This window comes from Carica papaya, chromosome 7 (assembly GCF_054855325.1).
Source record: "Carica papaya isolate Zhongbai chromosome 7, ASM5485532v1, whole genome shotgun sequence".
NCBI lineage: Eukaryota > Viridiplantae > Streptophyta > Magnoliopsida > Brassicales > Caricaceae > Carica > Carica papaya.
In genome coordinates this window covers 27,454,595-27,473,603 of record NC_142315.1, presented here as the reverse complement: position 1 = coordinate 27,473,603, position 19,009 = coordinate 27,454,595, and the positions used below count along the sequence as shown (strand labels likewise).

The window sequence follows — 19,009 nt, the reverse complement described above, 5'->3', positions numbered from 1 at the left end:
CATATTAAAACTTGTTACTTTCTCCGCACCAAACTCTTTTCTAATCGTATTTGAAATATAAAGTTTAGGTTTAATTTAATATTTCTCTATAAGATATTATAGTACATTCTTTTCGAATATAAAACTATTTTCTTTTATTATTTGAACGTAATTTTAAATAATTTCTTCATTTCATTTGTAATTTGCATTCAGTTAACCCAGACTGCTGCCTTCTGCAAATTGTATGTATAAATTTTGCAAAGCAAATTCGAATTGGTTACAAGCATAGTCTAGGTGTGAGAGATTTTAATATTGCGGGTACATGTGTCACAGACTGACTTGGACTAATTAAGTCAATTCAAACCTCTTTCCAAATGCTTTTATGGGCTTCACTGTCCTAATTTAATATGATCTCTAGCACTGATTTTCACATGAATATCTAATTCTTGTGTTGACCCAGATCTGAGCATCCATGTTTCCACAGTTCTATATTATCCTCCTGTGCATCTATTGACTATTATATATATATATATATATGTGTGTGTGTGTGTGTGTGTGTGTGTATGGGTATGTTTGCATCTGTTGTGTACATGTGGGTTTGTACATAATCTGTTTACAAGCTCATTATGGTTCAACAATCACTTTTAGTCACAGCTTGAACTGAAAATTGCCTCAGTTCATCTCTATTGACAAGATTGAGAAAATCCCACTTTGTAAACAAAGAGTTAAATCCTACAGTAATTATCATAAAGCTATCTATGCATGCATTCACAGTATAATGTAACAGCTCTGCTATACTTTATATATATATATATATTATTTTATAAGAAATTTATATTCTTAGACACTAATATTTTACGGGTATCAAATCCCCTCGACAAAAAGAAAATAAATTTTACATTTACTCTTAATATAGTCTTAATTTTTTTTTTTTTTTTTCTTATAAATAACCAAAGTATATACGACATTAATGTAACTTTATAGTTTAATGTGAACCCCACTATAATAATAACTTTCTTTTGAAGCCCACAGAAGACCTCAACCATGCCTTGTCTCCCAAGTTGACAGAGGAAAGGAGGGGGAGGGGGAGGGGGAAAAAAAAAACATCTTTCAACATCTCTCCCTCCTTCAAAAAGAAGAAAAAGAAAATCCCACATGACAATTCTGGCCTCTTATAGTGCATGAATAATTTTCTAAATTTTGCACTAATTTAATAATTTATTTCTTAATAGATATATAAGTTGTGTTCGATGTTGATAGAACGCGTTTAAAAAAATAATATTTTCAGAACAAAAAGAGATTTTAATAAAATTATAAAAAATATATATATAAATAAAGTTCTCATTTTATTTGTATAACGAAGAGATTATAGATATAAAAATAAGGTAAAAATCCTTTTGGTACGAGCCATGAGATTTAAGGGAGATGGGTATTTTAATTATTCACGATTTTTTATTAATTTTATTTTTTAATTCTTATGATCTAAATAAAGTTATATTATTTATGACGTTATTAAGTTCAAAATCGAAACTTTTTTAGCAACGTAGAGATTCATGAAATAATTAATTGTTTTAAATTTTTATGTTGATATGAAATAATTCAATTTATTGTTTATTTATTAATATATTTGATTAAATACCAATTCATAGGAATAGTTATTTGAAATTAGTTTAACTGTGGTTAATTACGTTTAACATTTTTATTTCATAACGTTAATATTTATAAATTTAGAAGCTTCGCTTAATTTATATTTACTTAACTATTGAATATTCTTAAATACATATAAATTAAATCAATTATCTCGAGATTAAAAATATTTTAAATTGTTTTACATGATTTTTCAAGACCCATCTAATTATAAATTTAATTTTATTCGTAAGCAAATTGTTTTTGTTTTTTTTTTTTTCCAATTCAATAAGTCAATATTAAAATCCTTATAAATTAACAAATAATATAAATAAAGTATTAAAATAAATAACTTGAAAAACAAAACAGAATATATATATATATATATGTATGTATGTATGTATGTATGTATATATAGGCGGCGTGGTTATCATGATCTAATCACTATCATCTCATTAAATTGGGCCTGTGGCCCATTCTGATTATCTCCTCCTTTTTTTATATTTTTTTTACTGAATTTTAAATAATTATTTTAAAATTATAATATTTTTTAATTAAATACGTAAAAGTTTTAGTTTTTTTTTTTTTAAAATATATATATATTTACTTTTTACAAAAATAATTTTTATTTTCTCGGAATTCATAGTGGAGGTGTGGGACCCACAAGATTTATAATAAATTAATATTTTAATTTTCTCATCTCCATTTTCAGGATTTCGAGTCTTTTGACAAAAAAAAATTTCAATTTCTTTTTCCTCCATTTTCTCTGTCCCCCTGCCCTTTACTCTCTTCCTAGTCTCCAACAATAGCTATCTTCCAATACGTTAGTGATTCGTGATCAGTGATCTGTTCGTCGTCTTCATTTCTCCAATAAAACAACCACCCAAGTGTCATCATTCCAAACTCCCCTTTCTCTCTCCCTTTAATGGTTTAGGTGTGCTTTTCTCTCTCTCTCTCTCTCTCTCTCTGTCACCTTGAACAGACTCTTGTGCTTGGTAGGTTGTGCCGTTGAGGCCATGGGCCCTCAACTCCACTGAAGATTTAATGGTGAGACGGGTCTCTATCTCTATCTCTTCTTTCACTGCTCTCTTTCTCGCCCCCATTTCCCTGCTGTCTCGCATTTCCTTCCTTTATATGTTTCTCTTTTCTTTTCTGGGTTTTCAGTAGAAGGATAGGATATGTGGTTGTGTTATTTTCTCTTTCGTCCGTCCTTGTCAGGTTGATTTTCTGTGCGGGTTTTTTTTATTGTAGACATGGATTTTGTTTATAATTTGGTAATAATGTTGGCTCTTGATGTTATCAGACTGGGTTGACTCTGCTGTTTTGTTCAGTTTCTGCGTTCTCTTTTGATTTAGGAGGCGAATTTCAAAATTCATTACTCGTTGAACGAACTATTGGCCCTGGGTGAACTGAGATTAGATTTATTTCTGTATTTACAGGCGATGATTTGGTTATGAAGTATGGAAAAATGGTGAAAGGAAACTTTAGGGTTTTTTTACAACCTATGCTGGTGTAGTTTCTTCTGTTTTCGTAAGGCAATGATTACTGAAGATGAGTGATTGATTTTGGAAACTAGGTTGTGAAAAATCTGGGGTATCATTTTTTTAACAGAGAAGAATGGAGAGAATGATTCAACCTCCTCTGGTAAGTTGTTCATCTTCTTTATATAATGTTATAGAATTTCAAAACACCTTCATGTGATTTCCACTATCTGCATCTGCTTGATTATTATGCTTGATCGCTGTGCTTTCTGTGAGTTTGAACTTCTTGTCTGAACCCCTTTTAACTAATTATTGATTTGGAGCAACTTAAGCCTGTTACTGTTTTGTTTTCTTTGAATAAGTCAGAAAAAGCAATCTTTTCCGGTCGTCCAATAAATATATAATCTTAATTGGAGAATCTTTGTTTAAGTTTTACTCAGAATTTAGATACAAATAAACTGTATCATCTTCTCTTTTTGGATGGTTAAACCTAAGCATGCCAATCTGTTTAGAATCAATTGAAAAAAAGAAAAGGGAAATTTTTCATGACATCAGGTCATTCTGGTTGAAGGTTGTAACTATCTCCACCAGTCATCATCCTTAACTTTGATTGCAAGAGAGATTAGACATTTGATTATTTGGATTGAAGCTTGAATAGAAGTTGGCAATCAACATTCTTGGTTTTCTCTGCAGCATTAAAATTCAGAAAGATTCCACCTTTTAATTACTTGAAATTGGTTGATACGATGAATCTTGTAGCAAGATTTATGGTGATAAATTTAGGTTTTTGGGCTCCTTATTTTAATTAGAGCCAAGGATCGTACTCTCGATTTCCATTGCAGTTGATGAATGATACTTGTGGTCTGATTATTTGATGAATTTCTCGTTGTATTATCATTTATTTTTAAATTCTATCTATTTTCTGCTTTTGTGTTGTGAAATCCTGCATTTTATGAATCATATATTCATTCTTGTAGTAGCAGAACCAGTGGAATTAATTCAGTATGATGCTTCCATTCTGCAATTCATTTCCTTTTCTTTCACCAATATTTATTATCTTGATACAAGTAGCCGTGGAAAAAAGTATAATCCATCTAATTTTTTTAAGCAAATTATCCCTTTTGCAAACTAAATAATCTTTTTGAAAGAAAAGGAGAACAAAAGATGGAAAAAAATTTGATTTGTTAAGTTATGATTATCTATATCTAAAGAATTCAGGGACACGATGAAAGATCATATTAAGGCACTGTTTCGTTTTTACTATTTATGTTTCACTCTACTTTGGTCTAGAATTACATACTTTGAAGAAATAAATACCTTTGTTCTTGATTTTTTTGTACTTAGAAAGCAAATAAGATCCGTGTATAACAATGCAATTTCTTCTGGTGCTTAGGTCAAACTAAATCATGTTCTACCCCTGTTATTAGCCAAAGTGGTTATACAGGATGTTATTTATTATATTAAGTTTACCTATGCAGGTTGACACAACAGCTTGCTTATGTAGAGTAGATGCTGGGCTCAAAACAGTTGCTGGAGCTAAAAAATATGTACCTGGGACAAAGCTTTGTCTTCAACCTGATATTAAACCTTCAATTCATCCAACCAGGAACAAGCCATCGCGCAGTGACAGGAGCCGTAATCAATCTCCCCTACTTCCAGGACTCCCTGATGATCTTGCTATTGCTTGCTTGATCCGAGTGCCCAGGGTTGAGCACCGAAAACTTCGTCTAGTCTGCAAAAGATGGTACCGACTTTTGTCTGGTAACTTCTTTTACTCACTCCGGAAGAGCCTCGGGATTGCAGAAGAATGGATATATGTTATTAAGAGAGATCGTGATGGGAAGATCTCATGGCATGCTTTCGACCCAATATACCAGCTTTGGCAACCTCTCCCGCCTGTTCCCAAGGAATATTCCGAAGCCCTTGGGTTTGGTTGTGCTGTTCTTAGTGGATGTCACCTTTACTTGTTTGGTGGCAAAGACCCACTTAAGGGATCAATGAGACGAGTCATTTTTTACAGTGCCAGGACTAATAAATGGCATCGCGCTCCAGATATGCTTCGAAGACGACATTTCTTTGGTTCTTGTGTTATAAACAACCGACTATATGTAGCTGGCGGGGAGAATGAGGGGGTTCATCGGTCCTTGAGATCCGCTGAGGTATATGATCCCAACAAGAATAGATGGTCATTTATCTCAGATATGAGCACAGCAATGGTACCCTTCATTGGGGTTGTATATGACGGAAAGTGGTTCTTGAAGGGACTTGGATCTCACAGGCAGGTCTTAAGCGAGGTCTATCAACCAGAAACTGATGGTTGGTATCCAGTATATGACGGTATGGTTGCAGGCTGGAGAAACCCAAGTGCTTCCCTAAATGGTCACCTCTATGCTTTAGACTGCAAGGATGGCTGCAAGCTTAGGGTTTATGATGAAGTGAGTGATTCCTGGAGCAAGCATATTGAGAGCAAGATGCATTTGGGGAATTCCCGTGCATTGGAAGCTGCAGCTCTTGTTCCACTGAATGGAAAACTCTGCATTATCCGGAATAACATGAGCATATCCCTTGTTGATGTGTTGAAATCCGATGGTATCAGAGGAGCAAACTCAGAGCATCTGTGGGTAACAATAGCTGGAAAGGGACAATTCAAGACTATGGTTACAAATCTTTGGTCGAGTCTGGCTGGGAGGAACCGTCTGAAGAGTCATATAGTTCACTGTCAGGTTCTTCAAGCATAGAAACTGTAAAAAATTACACTGAATCTCAGGTGCACTTCCCTCGCACACCTTAATGCTTTTTTCGCATCTTTAGATTCGAAAGATGAACAATAGCCTGCCAGGATCATAGCTAATAGTGCACATAGTCTGTTGGTTTAGGTTCCAATTGAAATCTGAGGATCATGTGTACCATGAAAGGTGCTGGGTCAATGAGGATTGTTTGTTTTGTTAGATTGTTAGTATTATTAATATTTTACTACATGATACACAGTTGTTTACATGTTGAAAATTGCAGAACTTGTTATATGCTTGATTAGGTATATCTCCTTTTACAATTACTAATCTTTACGTTGCCGACGGATCTTTCAAGGAGTCCGCAACCGCAGAATTCACATATTTTCCAAAGCTTGGAAATAGATGTGTTTCAATCTACGTTGAATTCACTGGGCTGTTAGAAATAGACTTGAAAAGAATAAATTGGTAAGTGACAAAATGAGAAAACTCACTTGTGTCTCCCTTCAAATGAAAGAGTCTGAGGAGATCACACTCTGAGTTGAATATTCACAGACCTCCTAGGCAGCCTTCACGGGCCCAAAACTGGAGCTTCAAATCATGGATCCAAGTATGGTAAAACGTTATTGAGAAGGTAGGGTTTGCTTCAAATCATGGATCCAAGTATGGTAAAACGTTATTGCAGTTTTCTTCTTTCTGATGTTTAAACATATGGAGTTGCAAAATGTTTAAAATCTCTGATTCTGATTTTATGTAAAATAATTATACTCAAGTGATTAATAATTTCAAAAATTTAGAATCATAGAAGATAATTTAATTTATTGATGAAATTTCATTTTAACATTAATTTTTGTTTTTTTAAAAAAAAATAAAATAAAATTACATTATTGTTTTTATATTACTTGCCTAGCCCCTAAGCCAGTAAATTTAGCAATTATAACACGGCTCTTAGTCTACTTCCGAGGCAGGAGCCACCATTATTTTCGTCTATTTTGTTAGCAGCCCTTTCTTCCCATTATTATTACCTTTTGAGCATAGAGCAAATTTAACTTAAGGAATCAATTGAATTGAAAGAAAACCATGTGGCAGGTATCAAAATTTCAACTAACCAGATGCAGAGGATTTTCTTTCCATATTAAACTATAGTAAACATTCGACAGTGGACCGAACTACTGGTGATTGGCTTATAAAAATATTAGCAAGCAAAATAAGAAAAGCAAAAGGAAAATCAGCACGTTTTCCTGCTTCATTAGCACCAGGAAAATTCTGAACCAACAAGCCAACAAACCAAAGAAAAATTTATACATGAATTAATCAAATCACGGTTGTTGGACTTACAAGATGGGACACTTTCTTCAAATTTGTTTCATTTTGCCTTCACAATAAGCAGATACAAAAATAATTTTTATAAGAATGCCTATATGAATTTTGGAACTATTACTACGAAGTGGTAGTTTTCTTGTTAAGAAGTAAAAACAAATTGACAACAACATAAAGCAATGCTTCTTGCACGTAGGATGCGGTTTTACGCTTTACCAGATCCTGAGAGAAAAGATTGCGCAAGTGAAAAGCTGGTCTCCTTCTGTTTCTGGTATTCCTTGTATCGCAGAAAGAAATAGCCAAGATAGTCGAAATCGATAGGAGACATCTTTGCCTATTAACAAATAAATACAACCAAAAAAGAAAAGATAAACATTCTTTTCTTGAGTTGTGATGAACACAGCAAGGAAATAAGAATACCTGGATTAGTGCCCATAAAGCCCAATACAAGTGTGACGCCAACATGTATGTATTTGTCTCAACATAGAGAGCTCTCAGATCTTTCTCTGATACCTGATGTTAACAGATAAGATTAATCTGAAGTTACTTGGACTGTAAGAATAGAAGCTCTTCCACCATGTACACATTCCAACGTGTACCATAAGAAATTAGATATAGATAAACTTATGGGCAACATGTTATATGCAAAGTTGAACTTCGAATGCTTATGGGCAACAATTGCATGTCGTATACATATGGCCTGCTCAATGAGCTTTGCAAAATTTTTAAATTTGGACTTAACGTCTGTTTCAGTCAATTGTTACTTGTAATATGAGTTATTTAGAAGTGTTCCAAAAGTAATTTTAGTAAAAGCAGTTTTAAGATGAAAACAATATATTGTTTGATAAAACTTATTATAAAAATATTTTCGGTATGAAATGTAATATTATATTTAATTTTTATGTTATAAAATTAATAATAAATTGAAATGGTAAAGTGAGACAAATAAAAAAATTATTTCTTACAATTATTTAAATAACTTAATTTATCTAAATAAATTATTTTATAATTTAAATTATTTATTTATGTTTGTACTATAAATACTGATTTAAATCATGCTTATTTTAATTTCAAATAAAAATTATAAAACATAAAGTTAATAAATATACTCGTTAACAATTTTATTCAGATCCTTCAATATAGTGTCATTTTTCAAAAGTATCTAACTTCAGTTTTTGATTTGACCTTTATCAAAAAACCAAACTGCATATTCTGCTTTTGTCTCAAAACACTTCTGCTTTTAGCTTTGGGCCAGATAAAGCAAACACAGGAACTCAGCCGAATAGCAACTTCTTCTGTTTTTCCTAAGCGAAAAACAGTAATTGTCAAAGCTCCAAATACAAAAAGATTTATGGTACATACCTCATGTGGTTTGTCAGGCCGTAAATAATGCTTGAAGAAATGATACTGTTCGTCTTTATTTGGATATCTACATTAACACCATGAGCACAATAAATAGGTTGCTGCCCAAATATGCAATGTAGTTAAACACCCCCCCCCCCCCCAAAAAAAACAAGCCACCAAGTGATAACTAAGAAAGAAAGCGTACAAACTATAGTCACACTCATATCCTGCATATTCATTGAAGTGATTTCCGATGTCAAAGCCTCTGTAATTGTAGGACCCGTACTCAAAATCAATTAAGTAGAGTTTCTCTGGTCATTCATTAAAAAAACAATCACGTTAGTAAGAGAAGAAAATGAAAACCACACCAGGTAGATCTGACGTATTATACCACTCTTTGTCTACCCCCATGTTGCATACCTACACAAATTTCCTCCTCTTCTACTCTCAAGACAACTAGCATCTCAGTACCAGGAAATAATCGTATATCCCTCATTAACTAGATCTGAGGGAAAAAAATCAAGAGAGAGAAGGGCATCCCTGCATTATATTATGTATTTCAAGTTCCAAGACATGATTCATTCATATCACCGAGCAATCCTACAAGCAATCCTCATTTTACCATAGAAAAAATAATCACCCCATCTACTAGCATTCCATTCTATAGATTATTAATTAACTAAAAAATATGGTAGGTTGTAAGGAAGCCACTGAAGGTGTATGAAAGGAAGAAGGGTAAAATGATAAAATAGATATAAATGGATGACGGAAAATATCCTATTGGAGTTACAGTATTATTTCCTGTTATTTTTCAGTTGTAACCAAGGGGAGCGGCTTCTGATTAGCATATATAGCTAATTGGCGGGAAATAAATAAGCAGAAAAACGAAATTCAAATTTCCTAACTCAAATCTCTATCTGCTATCTCTTCTCCCCTCTATTCTTCTTCTCGCTTCTATTCTTCTTCTCTTTCTCTACATCGTTACAGTCAAGAACTAAATGAGCAAGGTTCCTGACAAATTGGTATCAAAGCCAGTAGAGTCCAGTGAAACCTATGCTTTTGTAGCATTAAGACTCAATCCAGACCATTGCAATGAGCAATAAACGATGCAGCAAGTGGAGGATTCTGTGAAAGCGGTCGATCAACGACTTACGAAATTCATAACAGAGATGTTCGAATCACAGTGCCAAACCAAACAGCAATTCGACCAAATCAATAAAATGTTTTGCCATGGTTTTTGACCCATGGAGTCGAAAAACCAGGCCAGTTACTCAATGCCAGTTGTCCAATTGCCTGATGAACACTTCCCACTCTGATAGCGTGCAACACTGAGGAAGTTGCCTCTCTCTTCTTAGAGAAAGTTGCAGATGTGTGGTACCAGGAGTGCTTGACAAAGAATGAAGACTTAGAGTGGGAGGCGTACATGGAGAGGCTGTGCCGAAGATTCGAATGGGCTAACAAGAAGGATTTTATTGAGGAGTTCAATGAGCTCATGCAAACTGGACTATCCAGGAATATCAGGAACCATTTGAGCATTTTAGGACCTTGATGACAGACAATCCAACTCTTTCAGAGATATTATTTATATTTAGCTTTATCAGTGACTTAAAACCAGAATTACAACATATGATACAGCTACGTAAGCCACAGACTCACAACCGAGCATTTGAGCAAACTCTCCTGCAAGAGTACTTCATCGTCAAGATGTCAAGAAGTGTCTACTTTGTGGGACAATCTTCCCAGCATTCCGCTTTGGTGGAAAACCTAGAACACAGGGAACTAGGGAATTGGAGCATTTACAGACCTCAACCTTGAAAAACCCACCGAAGGAGAATGAAACAAAGAGAGCAACCACCTCCTGTTATAAGTCTGAGATCATTATTTTTTCAGGCACCACTGCAAACCCAAAACTATGATGGCTGTAGAGGAGTTAATTGCCCATGAAAGGTCGAGGCTTCATCGAAGGAGTTGATCACAGGTGAGGAAGATAACACAGATATGCTCTCCCATCTAGGTTATTGAGGGAATATCTGCTGACAGTACTTTGAAAAGTAGGGGAATGTTAGAAGGACATGATGCTTCGGTCCTTTTGAACAGCAGCAGTTCACACTCGTTTCTTGACCAGAATGTTGCAAAGTGGACTAAAATAAGGTGGTAGAAGGAAAAAAGTTTATAATAATGGAGATCAATGCCCCAAAGATTTCTAATGACAATGAGTGCTCAAATGTTTCATAGGTGAGCGAGGTTACAAGTTCTATTACAGTTTTCAAGTTATTGGGTTAGACAAGTATGGTATGATCTTGGAGGTTGGTTGGATGAAGCAATTTGATACTATAGTTTTCAATTTTATCAACTCTACAATGAAGTTTCATTACAGTGACTTGTTAATAGTCCACAAAGGAAGAGACATACAAGATAATCCATCCAGCTTGAAGGGTTCTGTAGCCCAAAATTTGTTTAAGTAGAAGCACTTCATTGAGGGAGGAGCCAATTTTTTGGTAATCGTAATGGAGATCAAAGACACTTTAGCACCAAAGAGGTCACATAAGTCTCTACAGCGTCATTGGAATATTACAAGGATGCCTTTGATGAGCCCTAAGGTCTACCCCACCCAAGACTTTTGATCATCTAATTTCCTTGGCTCAAAAGGAGTCTCCGTGAATGTACGTCTCTACCGATACTCCTATTATTAGAAGAATGAGATAGAGAGACAGATCCCAAAAATGCTAGAAGACCATAGTTTGCCCCATCTACAGTTCCTTCTCATCCCCTGTTCAGTTGGTTAAAAAGAAAGATGGATCCTAACAGTTATGTGTAAACTACAGGAAGCTCAATTCCCTCACAATAAATGATAAGTTTCTTACACCCATTGATCTGTTGGATGAACTCCATGGACTTTAGCGTTCTTTAACATTGATCTTAGAGTGGACTACCACCAAGGCCAAGGAAGGGAAGAAGGCATCTGTAAAACAGCATTTAGAACATACCAAAGGCACTATGAATTCAGAGTGATGCCTTTCAGCCTCCCCAATGCACTTACCACCTTCCAGGCTCTCATTAACCATGTCTTCAAAAATTTTCTCTTTAAATTTGTATTAATTTTCTCTGATAATATTTTGGTTTATAGCTTAAAGAATAGGAACACTTCAAGAAGTTGGAAGAAGTGTTGAAATTATTGAGGGTACACAAATTATACGTCAAGCAGTCCAAGTCTTGTTTCCTACAACCAGAGGTGTAATATCTAGGTCATATTATTTCCCAATAGGAAGTTAAAACAAATCCATGGAAGATTGAAGCAATGGTAAATTGGCCACCACCAAGAACTTTGAAAGCACTCTGAGTTTTCTGGACTTGATAGGATACTACTGAAAATTATAGCATTATGGAATCATTGTCAAGCCCCTCAATGATTTACTTAAAAAATTAGCTTTTCAGTGTAACTCAGATGCCAGCAAGGCCTTCCAACAACTCACAACTGTCATAATATCCAGTTCTGTGCTATACCTCCCTAAGTCTAGAGACTCTTTTTACCATGGAAACAAACGCCAGTGACAAGTGGGGCCATTTTGATGCAAGAAGGAAGATCCGTAGTTTTCATTAGTAAGGCATTAAGTCCCCGGAATCATCCTAAGTCTGCGTACGAGAAAGAACTATTGGCATTATTGTATGCAATCAACCAATGACGGCATTATTTGGAGGGTACCCGATTTGTTACTAAACAGACCAAAGAAGCCTTAGGTATCTTTTAAATTAATAGGTGTTGCCCATAGTTCAATAGAAAGGAATCTTACTATCCAATATAAGTAAGGATCGGCTAATTCAACAGCAAATACCCTTTCTAGAAAAGAATCGGGGTTGACAGAAGCAGAGGTCTTGTCCACCGTAACCACTTCAACTCTAGCATGGCTCTCTAAAATATTAAACAACTACATCAATGATTCCTTGGTCCAGCCATTACTTGAAGAGCTCCTGGTGTTCCCCAATAGCGACCTCTATTTCATTAAAAAATTGAATGATCCGTAACAAGAGTAGGTTGGTGGTTGGAGATAACGCAGAGCTGCGAACCAAATTGATGTGATCCTAGATAATCCAAGTTTAGTTCCAAATTTAAATTTCCTAATTCAAACCTCTCTTTCCGCTATCTCTTCTCCTCTCTACTCTTCTTCTCTCTTCTCTTCTTCTCTCTTTCTCTATACTTGTTACAGTCAAAAACCAATAAGCAAGGTTCCTGACATAGGTAAACTAATCAAACTGGATAAGCAACACTTCCTTTGTATTAGTTGATCTATATCCAATAGTTTCAAAGCAATCTTCAATCTTAAGCTAAATGTACCTAGTTATTCAAACGTGATATTTCTTAAATGCTACATAAAGTAACTTTAAAACTAGCATAGATAAACAAATCAAATTGGATATGCAACAATTCTCAAGTAATAGTTGATAAATATCCAATAGTTTCAAACCAATCTAAAATATTAAATTAAATTTACTAATTTCTGGAGATATGAGATATTCCTAAATGCTCTTTACCACCCACTTCCCCAATGTAAGAAAATGTAATTGTAGCATGGAATAAACTCTTTCAGTTTTTAACTTATAGAACTACATAACAATGATCTGAAACCACACTAAGACCCTATTCATGGAATTCAATCATTCTTCACGTGAAAATAATTGAGACTGTGGTAATTAAACCCTTCTGCCGTGCATCCCTTGCATTTTTTCCCTCTCTGGTAAACATAATGAACTTACTGTGTTTCCTTAGGTTTCACATCAAAGGTATCATAATTTACAAATTGTTAGAGATAGACATGCAGTAAGAAGGATGCAGCAGAGAGAAGTTTTGTTTTAGGGAGGGTTGGCAGTGGGGGAGAGAACCTATTAGTAGTATCAAGAGTATAGTATGTGTTGTAAAAGAAACCAATAGCAATTTATTCTAACACATTGAAATACATTAAGGGGATGGAAATACCTTGTTCATCATTAAGCATCAGGTTCCCAGAAAGCAAGTCATTATGAGAAAACACTATGGGAGAATTAAGTAGGCCTGTCAATTCCTGTTCCATTAACAAGAGGCAGCTGTTGGTGATGTGAATAAAGATCCTGAACTTAAACCTACTTAACGCATAATCAACACAAAAGGACCAGAATGACAAACGTTAAAACAAGAGCTTCAAATTCAACAATGACCACACCATGGGAGCATCAAGAAGGCTTGCTGATTTTCAATTAACGGGAGAAATAATTTTGCTAAATAGCAATAAAAATTTTGTTCTCAACTCTGATTGACAAGAGAAATCAGCACATAACAACACAACTACAAACTTTCAAACAAGAGCTTTACCAATAAAAGTTCCTGTCAATTCAACAACTACAAACATTGAAACAAGAGCGTTACCAATAAAGGAGGCCTGTAAATTCATGTTCTACTAACAGGAGCTGCTTTTTGATAAATGGGAATACAGGTTTTGACCTTAAACCTACTCGACCCAAAATTAATATATAATGACCTCAAGCACAAACTACAAACAGAGCTTCAACAATAAAATCCATGATAACTCAGCAATAAAACCCACTCTATGGGATCATTAAGAAGGCCTGTCAGTTCCTGTTTCACTAACAGTGAACATCTTGACATTAAATCTACTTGACACAAAATCAATATACAATGACTAAAACAACAAACTTTGAAGCAAGGGCTTCAAAAATAAGATTCCAGTCAATTCAACCAGAACAACAGCCTTACAGGAGCACTAAAAAGGCATGTCAATTCTCATTCCATTAATAAGAGACATCTTTATAAATAGGAAAAAAGATCTGGACCTCAAAACTACTTGAAACAAAAGAACATATACAATATAGCATTAAGGAAGGATCTGCATGAACTCTTCTTATCAGACTCCTTGTGAAGATGAACAAAAACTACTTCCTATCAGTCTATCATATTTTGCCTTTTGTTTTCTCATCTTATTGGTACCAGAAATGATGTTAGGAAGAAACTTGAGGTAGAACGCCCTGGTTGGTTGTGAAAGAAAAAAAGATATCACATGCATGCTAATGGGTGATAAAGAAGTCAAATAAGTAAAATAATGTATTCCTAGAATTACGGTAGGAATGAAAAATGACGACGTAAGAAGACACTAAGCTTCCCAGTCCCTTTAGAAAATTACAGTAGAGGAATTTCACTCTTAGCAGGCTGCTGGCTACATCATGTACTGCATAAGGATGAAAGTTAAATAGCCAGATCACAGGAAACATAATTTTTTTAGTTTTCATTGCTTGTTCCCAAACAGTTATTATGTTTATTAACTGCGTATGCATGTCTATGTTTGTGCGTGTATGTATAATATCTTGTATGTGTATGTACATTTATGTTTATATTTGTAAGTATTTATATATGTATACATGTAAAAGAACACAAAAAAAAAATTACCCTGAGCTCCACAACTGCTTTATGCACTTCATCAAATGAAATAGTCTCATACATCCTCTGTTTGTCAATATCATCAAATTGAAGAGTGGATGCTGCAAGAAAAGGTGGCATCTTGGTGACAAATATATATATGTTCTGACCAGTTAAAGTTTGCAGAGAATTTTATTTATAATCATTTGAATTCTTTTTAAGAAAAAAAAAAGCAAGATTTAGTTCAACTATTTTATTTTCAACCAGAAACACTAAATTCAACCTAATATAGAGGAAACTATACATCAATTAAAAGAGGGGTTGGAGGGATGAAAAACCTTTCTCAAAGAACTTGAAGATGTCATGCCATAGCTGAGGTTCTTTTGAACCTGGAATTTCCACTTGATGAAAACTGCTTAGTTGCTTGGCAATTTCAGCAGAGAGCTTTGGCTTTCTCATGTCTGCCAGAAGTAGGGTAAAAAAGAGGCAAATATCACTAAAAAGTTTAGAAGGACACAGAAGCTTTCAAATCAATGCTAAATTTAAAATAAAACAAACCTCCACTTCTGAACCTTTACGTTCTTGCCCAAAGTAGGCATGCATTCACATTCTTTTACCAATAGAGGTTGCTAAAATATAAGTTTCTTTAAGAAAGTGAACTGCTGTGTGTTATATCTAAAAGGAAAAGCCTCCCTAAGAACAGGGCTGATGCTGTAGAAGGCTTGCATCTCAAAAATGACTAAGTAAATCCTCCTTCAAAATAATGGCATATAGAAGTCTTTGAAGAAGTGAGCTTTTTGGATGTCATATGGAAAAGGGTAAACTACACAACAATTTCAAATCAGTGTCTTTGCATTAAATGACATTGTCAAACTTCAAACATCATGCAAGTGATGTTCTGGTACATGCACCAATAAAAGAGTTTCAGGAAATCCCATTTCTAATCATGCTGCTACATCTTATCTTTCTATTGCCTACCTGAGGGAACTAAGGTACGTGCATCAATAAAAGATTGAACCATGCCATTTCCAAAGACACCAAGCAACTTGGCACCGAATCCTGCAGCTGACAGGTACTTGATAGCCTAAAAACAAGACGTGGCAAGCACCAGAAAATAACACAGAAAAGCACATTAGCAAAAGGTCATCAAATGAAGCACATAGACAACATAAGTTGATTAAAACCACACCTAATAAAACAAAGCTCAGAATGAATGGCATATAAACATCAAAGAAGCACTACTTTGGATTCTTATGTTACACTGGGCTTGAATTTCAATGCAACTGAAAAATCTAAAAATATTGATAGTAGCCACAGAAGAAACAGAGCATAGGAAAGCAATATAACCTGAAGGATAGACAAAGTAACGGTACACAAAACACATGCCATCACAAACACAAATTGAAGCAAAGAAAGGAAATCACCTAAAGTACAAAGCAGCAGCTGCACAACATAATTAATAACATGGCATGTTTATACATAACCACGTGGGGACAAGATAATGCATAGGCAATCACCTGAAGTTCACGTTCACGGTTGATGACATACTCTGTGTTGGGCCCATACAGTCTAACCGTTACAGACACCTCTTTCCCATCTTCTTCTGTCGTGGAAACCTTCAAGACTGCAGTAATTAAACACGTTCTCCCGATTAGACAGTCTATGGTAAGGCAGAGAAACAGTTGCATATGAAAATCAGAGATGATACAGCAGCGAAGAAAAAGTTATGAAAGCTTCACGACGCGTTTTCAGTATTCTAATAAAAATTTAAGATAATCAAAGTGGCAAAGAGAGAAGTAAATACTGACGTAGATTTGTGATGCCACCGGATACAGTCTCCACAGAGAAGCATGAATTATCCAAATTCGCCCACTTCTTGAACAAATCTTTGCACAGCTCTCTGTTAAAATTTCCAATTTCTCGTAAATATAAATCTAAAACCGTACATAGAATGTTATTCATGAATTTGGCAGGAAACTGAACAGAAATGGACGAAGAAAAAAAAAAGAACATGAGTAAATCAAATGTTGAATTCTGTTTCTCACAATTGAAAGAAAACAGAAGATATCGGAAATGAAAATGTATTTAAAAAGAAACCGAATCACAGCATCGAAACTGAAACAACGAAGCATTTAAGACCTAAGTTTTCAATTTTCCCTCCTCCTTGTAACATTTTCTTAGCTACTAAACAGAAACCATCAGAGGTCAAAAAACTAAAAATTATCATTAAACACTGCCGAGCTAAAACCTTCACCAAATCAACAACAATAAATTACCAAAGGAAATAAATATAAAAAACGAAATGAATTGAAAACTTCAACAAAAAAGTGCATGAACAGAAACTAACATGACGCGGGAGGTCATGAGAGGGAAAGAGAGGGAGGTTTCGACGGAAAGATAAGAAGAGCGAATATCATCGAAGCTGCACTTGCCCTGACCTTCCTCCTTGGCCACCCCTACTTCGTCGCCGATCTCCTTCACAGCTCCCATTACTTTTGGATTTCGATACAAAACCAAAAACGGACAGTGGTCCTGTTTTTATAGTCCTTCAAACATATTTTTTTTCTCTGTGCATCTCACTGCTTCAAACAATTTTTTTTTTTTTTAAATAAATGGACCGGACTTTTCTATTTCTTTTTGCTTTTTTTAATTTAATTCATTCCCCAAAAAAAAATTATTTTTTATTAGAAATAAAATCTTTGCTTATTACTTGTTAATATGGTTCAACATAAATCCTCTGAAGAAAGATGTAGTTTGACGTAAGTATTTTTTTTTAAAATAGAAACATTCAACATAATAAGTTAGATAGGCCAATTCTATATAAAGAAAACAAAAATAATTTAAAAAAATAAAAACAACAAAACCATAATTAAAAAATAACCAAATAAAGTTATTACAATTGGTCAAATATTGAAGTAACTTTTTTTTCTTTAAAAATTATTTAACATTCATGTATACATAAAATGCTTTAGATATCACGTTATCAATTTTAAAATAATGAAAAAAAAATGTAATTTATGTAATAAAATAAATAATTAACTAAATTTTTAACTTATATTATGCACATAACATAGTTTTTTAATTCAATATAAATATAAAGAATCGTCATACCTTATATTTTGTTAAAGTATTTTTATGATAAATGCACATGCAAAATAAATAAATAATCGATAGTTTATATATTATATAATTTTGTTAAAGTTTGTAATTGAGTTGTAATATTCGAGTTTAAAATTTGGCTCATAATTAATTTTTAAAAAATAAATATATATATATATATAATTTTTAAATTTATAAATTTTATTTAATATAAAATTATGAAAAAATATAGGTTAATGATAAAATTAAAAACAATTTTGAAAAAAATAGGTGCAAATTTGGGTTCAAATAGTATTTTTAAAAAAATAATCAGAAATTAGTGGTCAAAATGTAATTACAAAAATTGCGCCATAGGACCGCCCAGTTAGCAACCCCGACGAACAGGAGCACACCGTGTGGTAAGGAACCTGACTCAGTGCCACGCGGGAGGCCACGCTGGCAATCCGCATGCCCGCGATTGGACAGCCCGGATTCGTTCCCTCCTCAAGCACGATCAAATGGTCGCAATTAAACGCGATGCACAGTTCAGATTCATTCTTTCTTTAAACGCGATCGGATGATTGAGATAAAACGCAATGAACGATCCAGATTTAAGGGAGACGGGTATAAATATCTTACTTCACACCGAACCCTAACCCTAAGCCGCCAATTACCCGTTGGAGAAGAAAAATCAGTTGCCGGAAAAGGGAGCCGATCGCTGCCCCCTGCCGCACCGGAGCTATCTCCGACCGCTAAAAAATGTAAAAATTATCTTATTCACTCGAAATTTAATTTTTAACACCTCCATTGTCAAATCAGAGCAAAAGAAACGACATATGAGCTGAAAACTGTGAGAAAAGCCCGGCGGGGCCGCCGCGAAAAAAATTAAAAATCACTTTCGATGAGCCCCCTTTTCGATTCTCATTTCGTGCGATTTTTTTACCATTGTGTTCACTATTCTATTTTCTACTAGTTGACCGAAGAAAAATATCCAACCATGAAGGTGAGTTGGCAGAGTTGCCGCACTGAAAAATTTTACCGCCGGTAAA

General features: G+C 34.4%; 2 protein-coding genes across 5 annotated transcripts; one reads left to right on the top strand and one right to left on the bottom strand.

Moving 5' to 3' along the window:
• The first annotated feature begins 2,320 nt into the window (after positions 1-2,320).
• On the top strand, positions 2,321-6,083 carry LOC110812709 (F-box/kelch-repeat protein At1g55270-like). 4 transcript variants are annotated; one of them, XM_088207887.1, is made up of 3 exons: positions 2,321-2,652; positions 3,182-3,249; positions 4,565-6,083. In XM_088207887.1, exons 2-3 carry the CDS (start codon positions 3,223-3,225, stop codon positions 5,822-5,824), a joined length of 1,287 nt encoding a protein of 428 aa, XP_088064013.1. In that variant the 5' UTR covers positions 2,321-2,652; positions 3,182-3,222; the 3' UTR covers positions 5,825-6,083. The 4 variants fall into 4 exon arrangements, with proteins under 4 accessions (XP_088064013.1, XP_088064011.1, XP_088064012.1 ...); XM_088207885.1 differs by having other exon boundaries at positions 3,045-3,249; XM_088207886.1 differs by lacking the exon at positions 2,321-2,652 and adding an exon at positions 2,671-2,823 and having other exon boundaries at positions 3,045-3,249.
• A 1,017-nt stretch (positions 6,084-7,100) lies between these two features.
• On the bottom strand, positions 7,101-17,448 carry EMB1187 (Protein kinase superfamily protein). Its single transcript, XM_022039483.2, has 11 exons — positions 17,230-17,448; positions 16,691-16,782; positions 16,400-16,506; positions 15,861-15,966; positions 15,221-15,343; positions 14,913-15,004; positions 13,452-13,536; positions 8,685-8,790; positions 8,498-8,564; positions 7,556-7,648; positions 7,101-7,469 (listed from the first exon to the last, which is right to left on the bottom strand). The coding sequence occupies exons 1-11, from the start codon at positions 17,370-17,372 to the stop codon at positions 7,341-7,343; spliced, it is 1,143 nt and encodes a 380-aa protein (XP_021895175.1). The 5' UTR covers positions 17,373-17,448; the 3' UTR covers positions 7,101-7,340.
• Positions 17,449-19,009: the final 1,561 nt, after the last annotated feature.